At 47.5% G+C, this 13,989-nt stretch overlaps 1 protein-coding gene across 2 annotated transcripts in view; it reads right to left on the reverse strand.

The window, feature by feature from the left end:
• VANGL1 (VANGL planar cell polarity protein 1) overlaps positions 1-13,989 on the reverse strand; it is a 45,014-nt gene that overhangs the window by 11,474 nt on the left and 19,551 nt on the right. For both annotated transcript variants that reach the window (XM_049824726.1, XM_049824724.1), the window contains exon 5: positions 956-1,089. In XM_049824726.1, coding sequence (XP_049680683.1) covers positions 956-1,089 — 134 coding nt within the window. The remainder of the gene's footprint in view (positions 1-955; positions 1,090-13,989) is intronic.

A 13,989-nucleotide genomic window follows, 5' to 3' on the forward strand; every position in this document is an offset into this window, starting at 1 on the left:
CCTTCGGTCCCTTCTCCCTTCCAGCTCTCAAAGCCTTTCAATACTAATGCATTCACAGGCAGGATGTGCCTTACCACATCTCGTCACAGGACTTCAGTCATCTTTCACCATAAAAGCTTCCCTACGCAACTTCAGCTCTTCCATCAAAGGAATGTGCACTTTTGTAAAGGCTGTGATGGCTGGGCACACCCTGCTTATCAAGCCTAGCTTTCACTGACAGGGTTTAAGAGTGTCAAATGATTAAGTCCAGTTTTCACTGCTTTGAGTGTCTACAGGGATCCACCCATCCACCCTCCCACAGGTCTCTTTAAAGCCCAAAAGTTTGAAACAGGTCTGTAGAATGGCAAAGCTTAAGGGGGATAGTTACGGGTCTCTGAATTTCCAGGAACTGCTTAGCATCATGATGACTTGGGAGCATGGCCACGCATAAGCCAGGCATAGCTAATTTAGTGCTAAGGCTGCAGGCTGACGAGCGTTGCTTTCGCTGGCAACTGCTGCTTACACAGTTGCTTCTTCCCACATTGATATCAACCTCCTTCACTTCCCTGAAGGCTGCCTGTGGAAGCAGCACAATAAACGACCGGGGAACTCATTTAGGTTAAAAATTGTGTTTATTGTACTATCACAACCAAGGAGATGACCCAAGGGTGACAAAAAGCAGAGGCTGCCTAAAACAAAGAGTGGTGCCGAAAAGTCCTTGTCAAGCCCCGTAATAATTAAACCTGACCCAAAACTTGGCCATTTCACCTGGCAAAGACAAAAGCCTTATTGTGGGCTAAACACATCTGTAAAGTCATCTGGAACCGGCAAACTCAGCACTGTTAGGAAGATTTCCAGCAAGAGACAAGGATTTGGCAAAGCAAAAAGGTGAGAATGTGTGCATAACAAAGCATAAAGCCAGCCCAGCCCTTCCCCATCCCACCCAGTCTCAGAGACTGCATTTTACCTCACCTACCATCAACATTGTAGACTTTCAGGCCAGCCATGTGCTTGGCTGCACGGGATTTGGAGGCTGTTAACAAGGCTGGGTTGTAGACTGTGAAATCTTTGTAGTAATTTTCCAGAACCACCAGTGCGGCTCGCTGGATGCTAGGGAAAAAAGAAAAAAAACAAGACAAAACCCCCCAAAATGCAACAAGTTCTTTTGTTCCCTTAAAATAAAAAAAAAAAAAGAAAAAGAAGAAATAGCCACATTATTTGGAACAGGGCTGTCACGCCCACGGAATTGTGCAATACGCAGAATATTAATTACTCTCTCTAGGACCCGAAATTTCATTTGGGACGCAAGATAAACGTCTCTGCCATCACCTCCATAGGAGAATGACAGGAAATCCTTAAACGAGGGCAGCACGTAAACCGAAGCACTAGGCTGCCTGCACTATGGGAAAACACAGAACAAGAGCTCAGCCTGCCTCGGTGCTACGATAGCTGTGGAGACCCTGCCCAGGCTGAGGATCAGAGCACCACGCTGGTTTTGCCGTAGCTGGTCAGCCGAGATGGAGGGACCAACTCAGGATGGATGCTTTTCCCTTTGAGTCATTTCCAGCCGCACCTCACAGCTCCTCAGATCTCCTCCATCCAAACACTGACAAGAGCCCAATCTCTTCAAGCTTTCACAGCAAGATAAGATCGCTGCCTGAGGAGTATGGCTGCCGGAGAAGGGATTACCTCAGTATTGCTTGTTAAATCCCAGACGAGGGACAGAATAAGGAGCAGTGACACTCCCTCCATCCCTTTGAAGGGATGCCTCTACCTAAACCGATGACACATGGGAGCAAAACAGCACACGCGCCAGCAGCAGCAAAGGCTCAACCCAGAGGTATCTTCCTTTGCAATCATTTCGACAACAGAGAGAGAGATGTCTTTAGGCACTGCTACCAACAAATAGGACAGTATTTCCAAACAAGCCAGTTTTTAAAATGCCAACAGTGTTTAAAAATGCCAACACACTTGCGGGATCTAGGACGTAGCTCTCTCCACGTTGCTCTGGCTGCGTGCCGCAGCGTGGAGTCCGGCTGGCAGTAGTATTCTCAGCAAATCACCGAGATCACCCATTCAGCCAGCTGGAGTTTGCCAAGAACCCACACTTAATTTCATTTTGAACCCACAAAAATTATAAGGGAACTGCCAACACATTTGTTGCCAGTTAATTGTAAAGTTCACACTTACCAACAAAGCCTCTCCTAAGGAAAGCAACCAAGTATTCTCACACATGTTACAACACAGGAAGAAAACATTACAAGGATGGTACGTGGGAAAAAAAAAGACATCAACAAATTAAGACCTAAATTCAATTCCCAGCACTACCACTGATACAACGCGCGCTCCCGGAGGAGCAATTTAAATTTTCCTGTGCCTTGTGCTATATTAAACTTCGGCATCACACCCCAGTAGTTTAAACACACACCCCCCCTCTGCCATCCTCATTCTCCAGCCGCCCCCCTCCCACTGATCAGTGAATTAAGCGTAGATGCCAGCCCATTCACGAGATTCTGAGACAAAAGAACAAACCCGGACTTGTTCACCACGTACCTTCATCAGTCAGATTTATGGTACAGTGCCATATATTTCATTAGCTGTATACCTTTAAGATGAAGAATTTAGCTTTTGAAGCAAATTCCATCCTTAGGACCATTTGGCAGGGTCTTTTGCATCCAGCTAGAGCATCTTAAAGAAGCTTTACCTTTCAGGTGCTGGTCCTTCCTATTTCCTCGTATCAGGTTTGTTAAAAGCAACTCCATTTAAGCATTCAGCTACCGATATGTAATCAAAAGCCACTGTTTAATCAAGGAAATAATTTTCCTTTAATGAAGCAGTACAGACTGACCCACTGCCACACACACGTAGGCACTGACACAGAATAAGTGAAAGCCAGTTTATTTCTCCCTGCCAGACTTCTGATTTCTACTGTGAATTTGCTGCAGCTTAAAAACAAAATTTCATAAAAGAAGTCATGCAGCAGCAGCACATATTCCCCCTTCTGACTGCACTCAAACATGACTAAGTTTTTCCACGTCCGCTTCCCAGTAAGGTAAAACTCCATAGAGTTTCATCTCAAAATGCAATGTTTGGAAAGCTAGGACCAACTAAAAACAAGAAGATAAAAATGAACAGAGTTATACTCTGCTAATACACTGCACTCATTTCAGACAGCGCTGGGACTTCCATCCCAGCAGTGGGAAATGTTTGGGAGGTGCCCCATTGACCAACTAGTTCTATTAGAACAAAACATACTGCATCACAGGACAGAATAAATTGTTTTAATACATACACATTTTCCCTGGACCGCACAGAGAATGTTATCATCAGGATGCCAGCTTTCCCCACCCACGACCCCCTCCATCCCCTCACTAAACCTACCCCACCAATCCATTGGCACACGCACCCAAAATCCAAACACAATGAAGCTCTTATATTGCAATAAACAACCATTATTGCCCTGAAGATTAAAGCCCAGCTATTTTTTGCTGATGCAAATCTGGTACAGGCTCAGTCTCACATATGAGATACCCCAATCACAGAGGGGCTGCTCTTTAGGGGGAGAATTGTAATAAACATCAGTTTCCTAAATTTCTGCCAGCCCATTTCTGTCTCCCATGTAGTCCATCCTAAGCGTTGCAGGTTGGGAAGACAGCTGTATTGCAACTCCTCAAATTGTCTTTTAAAGAAAAAAAAACAATTAAAGAGAAGATGCTGCAGACAAGAAAATTAGAAGGGTCACAATAATTAGCAAGAGCGAGAAGGCTGCTGAATCAGAGCCTTCTGGGCCGTGTTGCTCAACCTCTTCACCCACATCAAGGGGAAGCCTCACCCTGCAAAGTGCAGGACAGCCCTGCCCCATGCGGGAGCTGCAAAGCAACAAGAACCACCACTCCCCCCCCAAAAAGACACAGATGTCCCAAACATGGCAGAAAGGGACCCAACACACTTGTGCAACACAACGTGCAAGGAGGAGGGTAACCTCAAGCAAATAAGCAACCAGAGGATGCCCTGAGGAGCGAGTAGGAGCAAAGCGAAATGCTAAGGAAGCCTGCTGTCTGTCTCCCGACAGAAATTCAGGTTTTTTGGGACTTTCCACTGCAGGGCAGACCCTCCGCTGCCTTACGAGCAAGGTGAAGTGGCTGCAGCAAGCCTCCTCTCCACCCACACGCCAGCTCCGAGGGGAATGGAAACTGGCAGCCTTCCCAAAGCCCGCGTTCGGAGGCTGTTTCCTCGCAGCAGTGTCTCAGGAGGAGTTCAGTACCATGTCGGTCACTGCATTCGTTCACCCCACACTTCGGCTAACTGAGGCTTTCCTTGCGTTTACGATTTTAGAAGAATGGGGAGGGGCAGGAAGAAAACGAACAGAAAGTTTCAATACTTAATTGCCTGTTTGGAGAAGGTCAGAGCGAGCATCCTCCTCACGTCCTACGAAGAGGATCTGGCAGCCTAATATATTTCAGGCATCGTAACAAACTACCAGAATACAGAAAAGCATATCAGGACAGGAAAAGCATTTTCACGCAACAGTTCAGACTCAAAACCTATGACATGAGAAAAAGCCTCTTGCACAGGCCAGTGGCCTACTGGAAACCCAGTTTTCCTTGCAGGCAATAGCAGTAAGGGTCTACATTTCATTGCTTTGCATTTTGTGTAGTTGGAGGGTTGCTTTTTTTTTTTTATTATTTAAATTATTATTACTACCCTGAAGAAGGCTGTGTCACAGCATGCTGCCAAGAGGGAAAGCAAACAACCAGACCCAACAGAAGCGCAGGGTACCTCAGTGGCATTTGGCAGCAGAGAAGTGCAGAGACCTTTACAAACAGTAATGAATTAACTTTACAGGGCATCCAAGGAAGTGGAGGAGGGGACTAAGTGACACAAAGGCAGCAACTATCGCCAATTTTTTTCTCTCAAAAGGTAAGTCAGGAGCAGTTTTGCCTGAATACTTGCTGCTACACGGAATTTTGATATCTGAGATCTTGCCATACTCTGTAGCTCAGAGGCCATTTTGACTTTGTATTTTCCTTCTGTGACACAGCTACACCAATAGTGAAATTGGCTTTTTTAGAGGATTTCCAGGAAAACAAGCCAGTGCTATACTGAAGCAAAGCACAAGGAAAGAAGCCTGTTTATAATGTCAAAATACTGGCTTTGGGCCATGCTCATTTCTAGAAAAAGCGTTTTGAGTCTTCTGAAGCAGTGGGGAAGGGTTAGCGAAAATGAAAATAAGGAGAAGGAAAAAAAAAAAAAAAAGATTGAAGCTACACCTCTACACCCAAAGTTGCCATTGGACACACTACGGTCAAACCCAGCAGGCTGCAGCAGCTGTCATTCACATGGTTTTAGCAGTTTTGTGCTTTCCTGCTAAGCTAGAAATGTAGCCTGTCATGGCACTATATCAACCATCAGCTAGGTGCTGTTAATCATCGAAGGCAGAGGAGTGCCTCATGCTTTTGGAACAGATACAGATATAAACACGCATCCAGAAAGAGCTGAGCTGTTTGCTGCCAGAGCACCCACTTCCTTACCTTGCTATGGATGCAAATCCTGCAGCATCAGAGTTTAAGGTGAGCCACACACTTAAAATCCACAGGGATAGTCAGAGAGGCCTGATCACTGCTGTGCTAATTGAGGGCTGAGGGCAAAGGAAGCTTGGGGTTATTTAATCAAATGGTTCCCAACACAGGCTCCTCTCCTCCGAACTACATTTTTTTTTATGTTCTCCAAAACAGACACAGCGTGAAAACAAGCCAAAGTCTCTGGGAACACAAAATACATGCCACAGCCAGTTGGGAAGCTTTGGCACCCCAGAGAGAAGTTGAGCAAGGATTGCACAAAGCAACCTTCCACACAGAGCCAGCTTTGCCTTTCCAGCAGTCGCCAGCCTACAACTGCAGCAAGCTTATCTACTGCAGAAGGTGCTGAGGTCTCCTGGAACGCCGAAAGGCTCATCCACAGCACTTCTTACTCCCTGGCAGTGCTGTCAGCTCACACCAAACAGGCTCAGAAAACTTCTACGCCTTCCCAGAAGCACCCTACAATCACACCTCCCTCCCAGAAAATCCCTTTCCTTCACATACTCTTTTGCTAGGCACAGAGCTGGGGATCAAGTTCCTGCTCCTTCACCACGCTTGACTGCTCTTCCAAAGCAAAATCACTTGGAAATAAAACTGGAAATAGACAATTGAAATTAAAATGCTTCCCGCACCAACATCCCTGCTGAAAATAGTTTCGGAAGGTATTTCTACCATCCTCTACGCAGACTTGCTACCCTGCTCTGTCTTCCATAGCTAGGGGGGAGGCCAGCACAGGCTGCCCACACAGATGCTCCCCAGGCAGCAGTGCCACCCCAGGGGCCGTCTCCTGCATCTGGCACAGCACGGGGGATTTGGTACTCACTGTCCTTCCCAAGCAGCACCTTGGAGGGAGGCTCCCGAGAGGACCGTGGTTGTGCAGAAGCGCTTTGCAGCGCCGGCAGTAGCACCAATGCCTTAGCTACAGTTTTGTCCTCTCCAGTAAACAGAGCTGGAGTTAGATCTCAGCAGAGATGCCAAGACAAGGAACTCTCCTTCAGCAGCTGCGGCCAAACAAGCAGAGCAGAAAAATGCCTTTTGATCGTCGTAACTACAACAGCATTTCAGTTTGCTAGAGTCAAGAGAACAAGACCACAGCCCCTAGGAACAGGAAAACCACATTTTCTTGTCAGACAACCACAACTGAAGTCTCCGCTCGGCTAAGGCAGGCAAGCGCAATCCTCGCCCTCCCCGGAACAGGCACCGGGTGACTGGGATGCAGCAAGTTTGTTTTAGACACCCGACTTCTGGCATTTGGTCAGGCAGGGAAGAGAATTTGCAAGGTTAAGCCTTTAACGGGGAAGGGAAGGAAACCTCAGCACAGTAACAGGTTGTCACTGTGATGGCAGCATGGCTGCTGCCCCCATGGAAGTGAACATCCATCCATTAATGGTGCAATGTATATGGAGCCCAAACACGTACAGGGTTTGTCCCACAGTTTTGCAGCAACCAGTCCCCATCTGTTCTCTCCCCTCCCAGCCTTTTTAAAAAAAAAAGAAAAGAACATGAATTTAAGTGTGTCCCCACCCATCCCCAACACTGGACATCTGAACAACTGTCACATGAATGTTCCAAGTTTAAGGAGAGCACCAGGCCGGTTTCCAGCCGTACATCTTCCCTTTTCTGCCCTGCATGGTCCAAGACACTGTGCTCTCCAACACACACATTCTACGCCAAGTCTCATGTTTCCTAAGACAAAAAACCAGAATCAACACACCAGCTGAGCAATACAGTAGTTCAGTGGTGATGCAGAAAGGATTTCAACTTATGGATTTTCTGAATGAGAGAGGGAGAGTAGGATTCATTTTCAGGTTGGTTTTTTTTGGTGTGTTTTCCTCAACAGCAGCCTAGCCAAAGCCCTCCAGTATGGATGAAAAAGAAAATAACCCCTGCAAGTCTACTAGTAACGTTGCTGTTATGTTCGAATCTTTTTATTTGGAAGAGAAGCTGTGAGTATGGAAATGAGAGCTTTAAAATAGAGGATTTTACAGGAGGGTATGACCAAACTTGGGGGTTGGAGGGGGGAGCGGGGGGGGCAGAAATCCACTCCTTTATGTCATATGACCCAAACAAGCTATTTATTTAAGTCTCCCTGAAGAACCCTATAAAAGTATTCCCAGGCGAGTACTAAGAAGATGCTGCTACAGAAGTACAGAGTGCTAAGTTTTAGCAAGCAACTATAAAATCCCAGTAAACCCACAGGCATGCTCCCATTGCAATTCTCCTTCTGAGAAACTTTCCAGCCTGATATTTCAGGCAGTTAACTGGTCTTTAGGGTACCAGCATATGGGCTGAATGTTTTTCCCAGTCACATTTATTGGTAGAACTTCAAATTTCAATGAATGCTTTCCCAACAGCCACGCTGCCCTTGCTTCCACTTCCAACAGCTAAAGGTGGCAGCTCGTATAATTAACTAGGACAAAAATCCAAGACACTAGTGGTGATATATAGCGAGAAGGAAGAGGAGGAGGAGGAGAGCACAATCCTCTGGCTTGAAATGTGGTCCCAAAGATTCGGTAATATGATTTACCAGGAAAACACAGTCACTGTGTTGAGGTCAGATGCTGTGACAGCACCACACTTCCCTTCCTCAGTAACACAGTGAACATCCTATTGCCAAGGAAGGCAAAGATCACAGGGACACTTGTTACCCCCATCATATTCAACAGACAGAAAATGAAATAAGAAACAAGCTGCAAAAGCCTAACATGAGTTTTAGAAACAACGGAGGTCCCAGGGCACCAGAAGAGCTTCCTATGGGAGGCAGGGGGACTCTTCACAAGAAAGGAAAGACTTAAGCCCTTACGGAGCCTAAGGTTCTTCCCAGGTTCATTGTATGCAATCCTAGCATGCCTTATTGCAACGGGTCAGCCTAGGTAACCAGAGAGGCTGTCTTCCAGCCCCCTCACAGACTAGCCAAGGGGAGTTCGTTAGCATGCGGCAAAGATACGCTGCACTGATGACCTCAGCCCATCCACTGGAACGGGTACGTGAGCGTACAACAAGAGCAGCTTCAGGGGCTGCATCTGAAAGAGCAGCTTGTGAAAGTCTGAGCGTGTGGCACAACAAACCTCTCCCCCAGAAGGCTGAAGAAGCCAGCTGCCAGGAGAGCAGGCTCCAAAGCAAACCACTCGCATCCTCCTACGCCAAGACCGCCTCTCCAAGAGGAACAGTGTGTGCGGGTGGGTGTTTTCAAGCACTTACTCGCCATGCAGATACCTAGCAGAACCACTAAATCTAAACGGCATAGCGCATGGATTAGCCGGTGGACAAGAGCAGCTTTCAGGCACTAACAGCTTGGGCTGGATTTCAACCAGTTCCTCGCACACCAATAACCACAAGCAGATGCCCCAACAGCTCTCAAACTAGAGGCATCCACTTCTCTTTGATCATATACAACACATTCAGACAGGCAAAGGCACTACCTTCTCATCAAGCAGAGAGCAAGCCCCTGCTACCAGCACCTCATTGCCCCAGGGTCTGCTACGATGCAGAGAAGAAAGATGAGAGCAAAGGAGCTGCCTGTGCCCAGCCACGTATCTGCCATGTCCTAGACACCCACAGCAAACCAAACCAACGCCTGGCCAGACATCCACCCCTCAAGTCCAGCCCAGCACCCTCAGGAGCCGGTAATAATTGAATCAGATCTGGAGAGCAAAAGCTACTGGATCCACGCGCTAGAGCTCAGAAATGGTTTTCCAAGTGCACTGCCAGCACACCAAGCAGCCTGCCTCCATGCCGCAATTTTGCAAAGTGGTGGGGCATCCTCAAGGGAGCTAGTGAGAATACTAACTTGCTTATTTAGGAGAGAAAAAAAAAAATATCAACTACCATCTGCTCACAGTGAAGCAAAACCAAAGCTGTGAAAAGCTTCCTTTATCTGTTGAGCAAAGTGGCAGGTTGGGAAGGAGGGCAGTGAGAGAAAGAGCACAAAGGGGACAACTTCAGTGAACATATGATGGGAGGAAGCTGCTGTCAAGCCGTCCCCACAAGCCTGCACAGCACGGCAGATACAGGCACACCACAGAGATGCAGGTGCTGACAAAGCAGGGGCAAGCCAGCTTCCCCGGGCACCTGGGGGTGTTGCACCCAGCTGCCACCAGCCCAAGCAGGCTCCGCTTGTCCGCACCCAACGCGACACAGACCCGTGACCAATTTGAGAGTGTCAGGGACAAGGCTGAAGTCTGTCTTACAGATAACAATTTCCACAGCTGAGCAGACTATTGAGGCCAACGAGCCCTGTGGAAGGAGACCTGCATGGCTCAAGACGATAATTTAGAGTCCAGTCTCACAGCTGGAGGTACGACTCTACACCAAGACCACAGCAATAAGCTGCCATCCTTGTGGTACACAGTGTCTGGCTCTGCACCTTAAGAGACATTGCCTGGGGCAAGAGACCTGTCCCTCATGCTTGGGCCACAGCTGGTCCCCTGTAGGCCTGCTGGGTAGCAGAGGAGAAGCAAGGACTCGAGGGTCTCCTTTCCCCAAGCTCAGCAGAGGAGCACACTTTTGCAGACAGAGCCACGCACCACCAAGGACTGGTCCTGCTCTGCAGGCAGACTGCAGCAACGCATAAGCGCAATCTGTCTCCTCACGCAGGCAGCAGCGGGATTGCTTTCAATTAAACCATCACTGCCATGAGAGGATGCTGTGCTGCCTCTTTCCCTCTGCTCCATTGCACCTTTCTTATGCCACCACAAGCCTTTCTAACCCTTAAGCACCAGAAGGACAGTTAAAAAGACTGCAGAAACTGAGCTAGGCTAAATAACCCAGGACGAAAGATACACAAACAAACTATAAAGCTACAGAGATAATATAGAGATGCAAGTTACTAATTCCACGATTCAGATCCCTGTGCAACCAGACAAGATTTCTTTAGGAGGGGCGAGGAAGGATCAGACCATTGACAGGGTATTTTTTGCAGCAGCATTAGTTTAAGTGATGTGAAACTATCATCAAACATTTATGTAATTGAGGGGTGTACCGAGTATTTATGAGGGAGGCTTAACCTCTTTCAAAAGTTTCTACACACTTGGTTATATTTAGGATTTAAGGAGTTTCAAACAAGTCGGGGATGCCACCAAGGTGTGCTTTACCTCCTGAACACAGGAGTTGGGAGCAAGACCAAGAGCTTACCCTGCATGCAAGAGTGAAAACAGGCACTTAGGGCAGACACATAAGGGATGAAATACCAGACTCCCAAGCCCTGAGCTACAGGGCACTCATTAGTCTCCAGCTTGAGCTTGTGAGCTGCTCAAGTGCCTTGGAACCTTGCAGCAGGCAATACATGGTACCCTGGATTACCACTTCCAGTCCCAGGGAGTAGCATAATCCATGACAGCAATACATTTCCTCTTCTCGACACACATGTATGCTCTGCCTCTGATTAGTCTGAGCCCCAAAAGAAAAAACAGACAAATATGCAGGGACTGGCAGGTATGGCAAGAAGTTTCTAACAGTCTGCATTTTCAAAAGATAATTTAAAGCCTGACCATGCATCAAATAAGGCCAGAGTCTTCAGACAAGGAATTCTTTGAGTTACATTAATAGTTATGAAACAACTAAGGGCAAGGTGGGTTTTGTTGGGTTTTTTTGGTTGTTTGGGTTTGGTTTTTTTTTTGGGGGGCGGGGGGGGCGCAGTTTGGTTGGGTGTTTTTTTTAAGTGAAAGCTAAGAAACACAACTTTAATTCCAATGAAACAACAGAAAGTGTTCAAAGTTTCTACTGGCAGAAAAACTTCAGTGCTGTAATAGGACTTTACATTTAGATGCTGCTGCCATGAAACATCAGTATTCAGCTCCTGTTCCAACAGCAGCCTGGTAGGATGCTCTCTCAGGAAAGAGGACCACCTCTTACTTGACCCCCAGCCGGGGACAGGATTAACATGGCCAGACTTCGAATGAAGTTTGCCATTTGAGTCAATACAGCAGCTTTAACTTCTTCTAGCATTTCTTTCACAACACCTCCGAGTGTTATTTCCCTGCAAGCCTTCTTAAACTACAGCCCAGCCCTCCCTGCACAGCATCCCTCCACCACCCAGCTCCACCCCAGCAAGCTTTCCACAAGCAAGAGCCACCACATGTTATAGCCAGCGTAGAGCAACCCTACAAACAATGCCAGGGCTGCAGGGACATGGTCTGCAGTTCCAAGCTAAGCATCAAAAATCCAGTCCCAACAAGGATGCAGATGACCCTCTGCCACGACTTCGGGAGCGCAAGCCAGAATTGGCAGCCCCCAAACCGCAGCTAAGGACCTTACTGCTGTGCCGGGAGCCTGTTTTGCTGTCAGCCGGGGAATAGCTCTCCCCCGTCAGCTGAGGTCCCCTCTTGACCTAAACTGCACAAGGGGAATTTAAGCACAGAGGTTCATTTAAGGGGAGCAAGTGCTGGAGGGGGGATCAAGATATAAGCGAAAATACTGCCCTCAGTTTTGTGTGTGTGTGTGTGTGTGTGTGAATTCTTTTACTACTACCCAGCTCCCTATTAACTCTTCCTTATTTCTTCAAGGGTAGGGTCAGGAATTAGCTTCCAGTTTTCTTGGACGTTACTTGGTTGGGCTGTACGAGAACTGTAAATTCACAATTTCTTACACTTTTAACAAAAAGCTAGCCTCCTCCTTTCCCCCAAAGGGCACACAGCTCACTCCTTTGCAGAATATTTGTATTTCATCATTCACCACAAGAAACAGATGTCAAAGGTTGAGGGGGTGGATTTTTATTATTTTTTTTGCAGCATTTGAAGATAAAAGTATCTTCACGGCCACAAAATTTGTTCAGCAGCTTAGGGAGACCATCTGTCTCTGTGGGTGGTACACACAGGCGCTTTGGAGGGCACCGACAGCAGGGGAAAAGAAATTACATGACAAACCCTTTAAGTACAGGGTAAGCTGGAGCACATGCTGTTCTTGTACTTCTGGGCAGCGTTGATTCTGAAAGACAAACCAACGAGAAGCAAAATCTCTGCAGCTGAAACCAACGGCATTTCCTCCACACCATCTCTTTCAGAAGGACAAAGCCTAGCAGTTCCCTGTCAGGCAGCAAGTAATAGCATACTAGCCAGGGGTATTAATAATTGACAGCAGGCCCTTCACTTACAAGTAGGCTTGTAAACTTTTAAAGTATTAAGTATTCAAAAAACGTGAGACTGCTCCGGGGTATAACAATCACCCTGCACCACTCGCCATTGCTGCCTGCTACATCTGCAGGAGCACAATACGACTGGTACCTGGGCTGTGGTCTCGTACACTCAATTCCACACTTGTCCCATTGAAAAGGAGAGGGGAGGTGGTGCGTGCACAAGGGGTGCTGGGGCTGATCAAAGATCAAGATCAAACAAGGGAGGAGAGGGGTAGGAAGATGACTGTGGGCACTTCAGTTCCTGAGCTCTGTCATCTTTATCAAAACGAAGAGCAGCTCCACGTGTAAAGCCATATATAAAATCTTCGGAAAAGCATATGCAGAAAGGCATGGGGCTAGGAAAACATGTTCCTTTCAGAAAAGCAGAGCCCTCCCAGGCCTTGGAGACAGGCTTTACCACATCAGAAACTCCCAGATGAGTTGTGCATGCAGTCAGATACTGACAGTCCATCCTAGACTTTCCCCTCCCCTCTAATGAGAAGCACCTGGCACTCCTGGAGTCTGCTGCTCACTACCGTCACAAAGAAACATCCTCTTAATGAGGTGTTGCTCTGACCCAAGTAAGAAGTCCTAGCTGAACTCTGCTGACAGCACACCCCATGCACCACCAAACCGACCCTCATAAAACAGAACAAGGCACCATTCCCGTAACTCATCCGGAGCATCAAAGGAGACTGCTCCCTACGCAGCAGGGAACAGCACACGTTTTTTTCAGAGGCTACTGGAAAATTCCCTTCTGCAATTCCACAGGTACCCTCATGGCAAGAGCAATCAGGTGAACTGCTCTCTGCGGCACCATCCTCCTGGATGCAAGGCAGCAGACACAGGCAGGAGGGGGAAAGGTATGGCCTGTGACTAAGAATGCAGTTGCACGTCTTTTCCCATTAAGTCATTATTAGTTCAGCCCCAAATCAGATCTTCCTTCCCTACTCTACGGCTACTCCATGGCATGGAGTGTTTGATGCTCAACTGCCCATGCCACACAACTGTGGACAGAGAGTTCTGCAAGCTCAGGAATGGGAGCATGGAGAAACAGCCCAGCTGCAGAGATGATGAGTTGCAAAAAGGTGGTTGTAAACACCCAGCTATGTGAAGTGCTGCTGGAAAGACATTGGCTTGGAGGTCACAAGTCTGACACCTCTCAGTGCTAAAGAAGCTGCTCTGGAGCAAACAGCTCAGTTTCTTCAAGGAGCTTCACACTTGCAGATGCAATTAACGCCCATTTAGCCGGCTATCCCAGAACTTCTTGGGAGGAGAGACTATTCAATGCTGGTGCTCATCAGGTTTGGTGGTGGGCAG

The sequence above is a fragment of the Accipiter gentilis genome, chromosome 21 (assembly GCF_929443795.1).
Source record: "Accipiter gentilis chromosome 21, bAccGen1.1, whole genome shotgun sequence".
Taxonomy (NCBI): Eukaryota; Metazoa; Chordata; class Aves; order Accipitriformes; family Accipitridae; genus Astur; species Astur gentilis.